General features: G+C 35.5%; 1 protein-coding gene across 1 annotated transcript; it reads right to left on the reverse strand.

Moving 5' to 3' along the window:
* LOC109235641 (probably inactive leucine-rich repeat receptor-like protein kinase At5g48380) lies at window positions 689-3,200 on the reverse strand. Its single transcript, XM_019401821.1, has 2 exons — window positions 1,992-3,200; window positions 689-1,803 (listed from the first exon to the last, which is right to left on the reverse strand). Exons 1-2 carry the CDS (start codon window positions 2,871-2,873, stop codon window positions 898-900), a joined length of 1,788 nt encoding a protein of 595 aa, XP_019257366.1. The 5' UTR covers window positions 2,874-3,200; the 3' UTR covers window positions 689-897.

The following is a 6,137-nucleotide window of genomic DNA, read 5'->3' on the forward strand; positions in this document are numbered from 1 at the left end:
TTAGAAGTGTTTGGTAAATAAGTGTTGGTAACCTTCTTTGCAGTATACGGAAGCAACTTTGGAAAAGACTTCAATTTTGTCTTTATTTATTGATGATTTTTTTTACTTCAACTCGCTTAAATAACACTAGGAGAGTATCTGAGACAAGGAAAATTGTAAATCAAACAAATCGCAATGACTTTAATTAGTACAGAATTAATGATTCAATGTAGTAAGCATCTATATGAATAATGCCCCCTTAAGTACATTATTCAGCTTGTTTACATGAGAACTTATTTACACATTGGACAAAAGAAGATGGTTTCTTCGAAAGTCCATCGGTCCACAAGCATTTGTTGTTATTGATCATCTTTAGATTGAGACAGCAGAGGAATCAGGGGTTGAAATTGTATTTGGACATCATGGTTATGGTCTGAAAAGAGATATATACATTTGATAGAATTGTAAATATGCAATTATATTAGATTGTCTACAGGTTTATGTTTCATACTTTTTCAATTTTGAATCACAACCAGAACTGACCTGATAACAACTGGTTTCAGCAATATACTCTAGGTGATTGCCTATACCAAATTGTGGGCATCTTCAGTTAGTTCTCAACTATTCGAAAGTAACAATTCAGCCCAGAATCCAATATTAGAAGGATGATATTCTGAAAATCTGCTAGACGACAGTTTCAAAAGACGACTCTCAGAAAAATACATGGTATAAAATTTTAACAAAGTTAATGCAGGATCAGTCTTCTATTCTTTTAGAAACTACAAATGCAATCCATATGGTTTTCCAATATTGGTAAGTATCTACAGATTCTTAGAAATTACAATTGCAAGAAGCTATTAATATACAGACTGGCCTTCATGGTTTAATTTAGTGTGCTCCTACTTTGTCTCCTCAGCACTAGTCATATAGACTTGACATGTCAGTTGATAAGGGTATCTCTCGTACCCAGTCTGTTCGGCCCTGAGAAATTGTCCTCAGTGTGTCATACACTTCCAACATTGTTGGCCTTTCATTAGGAAAGAACTTCACACAGTTGCAAGCTAATTCAAGAAATTGGAGGATTAAATCGTCGACTCCTTTTCCAAGCAAGTTTCTGTCTGCATCAAGTAGACAAGGCGAATGATCAAATAGATTTCTCGAGCTGGTCAGTTCATGTGGTTCCTTCCCTGTTACCAGCTCGAGAAGCACAACACCGAAGCAGTAGATGTCTTGCTTGTAAGAACCTAAACCTGAATATTCAGCTACTGGAAAAAGACTCCAACTTAATGCAGTCTCATTCTTACTCCAAAATTTTGCTTCCCAAAAATTGGATATTTTAGGTTCAAAATTTTGATCTAGCAAGATACATCGTGTGCTTATGCTTCCGTGTGTAACGTGTAATTCGTACCCATGATGAAGCCAAGCCAGACCTTTTGCTATCCCAAGTGCAAGTTTAACTCTCAGTGGGAAATCCAAAATCTCAACCTTATCTCCCGTCGAGTGCAGCCATTCATGAAGGCTTCCATTAGGCATATATTTGTAAACAAGAAGTTTTTTTTCATTTTCAGTACAGAAACCTATAAGAGGCAATAGGTTCCGATGTCTCAGGCCACCGAGAGTTGTTATCTCAGAGACAAACTCGTCCTCCAAATTCTCCCATTCATTGAGCTTCTTGATGGCAAGTGTCCATCCATTTGGTAGAATTGCTTTGTACACTTTGCCCAACATTCCATTTCCTACTAAATAATTTTCACTAAAACCAGAAGTCGCTTTTTCCAGCTCCGCAAAACTCATTCTAGTGACAAACTTCTCCAGCCTTAATATCTGTAAAGCAGCTAGTTAAATCATTGGAACATACAGAATAGAACAGAACATAGAAAAACTTACTGCTATCACATTTGTTCATTGAATAAAGAATTTATACGCGGATTTGAGACAAGTGATCACAAACTAGAAGTAAATGCAACTTAACTAATGCAGGGAAAAAGCTGGAAATGTAGCAGGATCTTTACCTTCTGGTTGCTGCTTAAGTCCTCTTCACCTGGCGAATCGCTTCCTGAAGTTAAATGTTCCTTTACCCTCAGTTTCCATTTGTTGAATGAGACTATCTTGTTGATAACCTTGCTTGGAAACTGAAATAAGTGAAGGACTAAACCCAACGTAAAGAAAAGTACCCAACCAACCACAAACGCTTTAATGAACGAAGCACGATCGATATGTTTCCATATCCAAGAATCCTCACATCCTTTCAAGGGCTTCCCACAAAGCTCTGGATTATTTTCAAAACTCTTAGCTGTGATTTGTGCATTAACAAACAATGGCACTGCCCCAGTCAAGTAATTGTTGGCTACACTGAATGTCTGAAGACGAAGTAAAGAGCCTATTATACTTGGAATTTCACCTTCTAGATTATTATTATCTAACCTCAGAACGTTAAGGTAAGTACAATTAGCTATATCAGGTGGTATATTGCCAGAAAATGTGTTATTTGATAAATCAAGTGTTATCAAATAATAAACTATCACTGAAATATCAGAAGGGATATTTCCATACAACTTGTTGCCTGAAAGATCTAAACTAGTCAAACTTGTACAATTTCGAACGCCTCGAGGAAACTCACCTATTAATCCATAGTTTGAAAGTGTGATGCTCAATACCTTATTCTCATTAACATGCCAACAATTAATTCCTGAAAATCTGCAGATGATACCTTCTGTAGCATTACTGAAATCCCAACTGCCCAAGTTATTGAAAGGGTCTTGTAAAGAATCTTTTATTGATTTCAAGCAATAAAAATCACTTTCTGCAGCACTACAGACATAAATTCTGCTAAGTAATATCAACAGAAAGGCAAGAAATGTCCAGATGAAAAAGAATGAATTGGATTTCTCCATGTATTTTGAGATACCTATTGCTAAATCTTGAATAAAGAGGAGGAAATATCAGCACTGAAAACCTATCTGAAGAAGGATTTACTTCAATTTTAACACTTAAGGATGCAAAGTGGTAGGGTCAAACTAGTCAGGCAAAGCAGTCAACTTCCTTGCAGTTTACTAAAGCAACTTGGAAAAAGCTTCAATTTTGTCTTTATTTATTGATGATTGTTGACTTTTAAGGTTTGATGTTCTCAGCGTAAAGGTTTCAAACATGTGGAAGTTGGGATATTTTCTAATCAAATTAAAATTGAAGCAGTGTTTTAAAAGGCGTGGGCGTAAGGCGAGGCGTTTTACATATGCCTTGGCGAGGCGTAAGCCCCGAGGCACGGGGCATAAGCCCCATAGGTATTTAATTTTTAATATTTTATAAAATAATATAATTACAGTAAATATTTATAAACTGGTAAAATTGCATAAAAAATAAGGAAAACTATAAATATGTGAAATATATATATATATATATATGTGTGTGTGTGTGTGTGTGTGCGCGCGCGCGTGCGCGCGCTTCATCCCCATAAAAAATTAGTCAAAACGATCTATTATGCGCTACTTAGAAGCTCAAGTAACTTGAGTCGAAAAGAATAAAGTTTTCTACTCGAAGGAACAAAAAGGATGATTATCCTGCAATTTGAACTTTGAACTTGCTGCTATGAAGGAGAATGGAGTTCTCTTTGTATTTGTAAAAAAAAATGAATATTCGTTGCTTTTGGAAGATATTAGCAGACTAGTGGACAAGATAAAGAATTGGGAAAGACCATGAATTGGGGCTTCAATCAATAAAAAAAGGTCTTAACTTTTAAATTTAATGCATTTGAGTTTTTTTTAAAACTTTTGAGTAATTACCAAGCTGAATTTTGAGAATTTGGGTATTATATGAAGGACTTATTCAACAAATTTTGTTTTAATTTGAAAAAATCTTTGGGGCTTACACCTCACTAAAAAAATGCGCCCCGAACGCCCGGGCGTACGCCCTGAATTGCTGGGCGTACGCCTCTTGAGACTTTCGCCCCACACCATCGTCCCGGGACGTTTTTGGTGCGCCTCGCACCAGGGCTCGCCCCAAAAACGCCTTTTAAAACACTGAATTGAAATGGCACTATTGGGGGATTTTAAAGCAAATTAAAGAATTCACTAAAGAAGAATGAACATTGAGTTTTTTTTTTTTTTTGGTTGGAAAGGAAATATTGTTATAGTTAATATGAGTCATAACAAAAGGTAGTACAATTACCATAGGCCTAGCATCTTAGTAAACTATCCCAAATTATTGAGTGTGTTGACTGCTTCATCCTTCAAAATGAATGGCCACAACTCAATATCAAATGTGTTCCTTTCAGTGGAGTTAAGGAGTTTTGACTTTTCCTTAACTCAATAGCCAAAAACTGAATTTGTCCTAATTTATGTAACAAAGTGATCAAGCCCTGCCCCACCCTTCCTTGTTTAGACTCTTTTATTTTTTTCTCTTTATTTTGTATTTTGCGGTATGCTTTTAATTTCTTTTATCTTTTCAATTTTCTATTTAAAGACCGAAAGAGATATATAAGTTTATAAATAGGGATGTAAATGGGGCGGAGGCAGGGCAAGTCTTGACCCGCTAAAATTTTGACCCGCCCTGCCTTGTTTAGACTTTTTTTTAAATTTTTTCTCTTTATTTTGTATTTTGCAGTATGCTTTTAATTTCTTTTATCTTTTCAACTTTCTATTTAAAGAACGAAAAACTCCAAGATTTGCCAGCTAGGGGATATGAGGTGGTAATTAAAAAACTTCACTCTCCAAAGTCAAGCATAATTATCTTAGCAAGTCTCAAAATTCCAATAGCACCTAATCATGCATCTTTAAGAGAGCCAAGTGAATATAGATATAAAGTACGCGGAATTAATTAACTTAGGGAGGGCAGCTGTTCTAATCATTGGACCAACCCAGATACTAACCCAAATCTTGCTGCCCCATTCTAATTTTTCAAAAATTAGATTTTGCCCTGCCCTACCCTACCCTACCCTGCCCCGCCCCATTTAAATGTCCCCCCTGCTCCGCCCTTCCCCGCCCCAATTGCCAAGACTTCTTATGATACTTGTAACAAGACATATTATCGCGGAATTAACAATCCTACTTAGTACTCATATAGCAAACTGAACTTTTTTTTTCTTTCAAAATTTACACCTTTGTACTGAAGGATCAACAAAGTAGATGAGGAATAAGAACCTGCAAGCTGACTGAAGCATTGGCATTGAGTCGAATGCCTTGGTGAGAAATCGGAGAAGAGAGCTCCGTTACGATTTTGCCCTCCACTGCATCCTGCAATTGCAGCTTATTTCGTTAACAATAAGTGAGGGGCCGTAAATACTTACTTTTCTTTACGATAATTTGCACAATTTCGTGTACATTAGGGCGATAGATGCGGTTGGATCGGGAAAATTTGATCTCTACTGACACGACGACAAAAAACGTCGACGAGGAACAAAGCTGCTGAGAGCAAAAAATCCCCGGGACTTGTCACCGGATTTGTCGCCGGTGTTGGTCTGTAAAAAGCCAAAAACCCGCCACAATGTTAGGCTTCATCTCAACAAACACATTTCAAATTTCAAGTTGTAGTAGATTTAGTGGGCGTTTGGACATAAGAAATGTAAAATTCTAAAAAAATTCCAAGTGAGTTGGGTTTGGCATGAATATAATTTTCGGTTGTTTTTGAATTTTTGTGAGGGATATGAACGAAAATTTTAAAAAATAATTTTTTGGAGTATTTCAAATTTTCGAAAAATTCCAAAATTCATCTTTAAGTGAAAATTAAAAATTTTATGGCCAAACAATAATTTTTAAAAAAACTTGAATTTTTTTTATGTCCAAACAGGCTCTTATAAATCGCATTCGGAAGTGCATATATAAGTCTTATTTCAAATTTGTGATATATAAAATTGGGGTTCAATTTTATATAATAGATTTATAAGTCGCATTTCAAAATCGTGACTTATAAGTCGCAATTTAAATGCGGTTCAATATCATTTACGGCCACATTATAATGTTGTGACATATTCGACTTATAAATGCGATTATAAGTCGCAGTTTGAAAATGCGATTTGTAAGTTATATTTTGCTTTGAAAATTTAATTTTTGTGTTGCATTTATAAGTGCTACTAAAATAATGCCTATAGTTTTACAAGGCAATTTATGTGTAGCATTTAGATCTTTTTTATTTGAAATTTAACTTTAAAACAATTTGATTCAATT

Source organism: Nicotiana attenuata, chromosome 12 (assembly GCF_001879085.1).
Source record: "Nicotiana attenuata strain UT chromosome 12, NIATTr2, whole genome shotgun sequence".
NCBI classification, from domain to species: Eukaryota; Viridiplantae; Streptophyta; class Magnoliopsida; order Solanales; family Solanaceae; genus Nicotiana; species Nicotiana attenuata.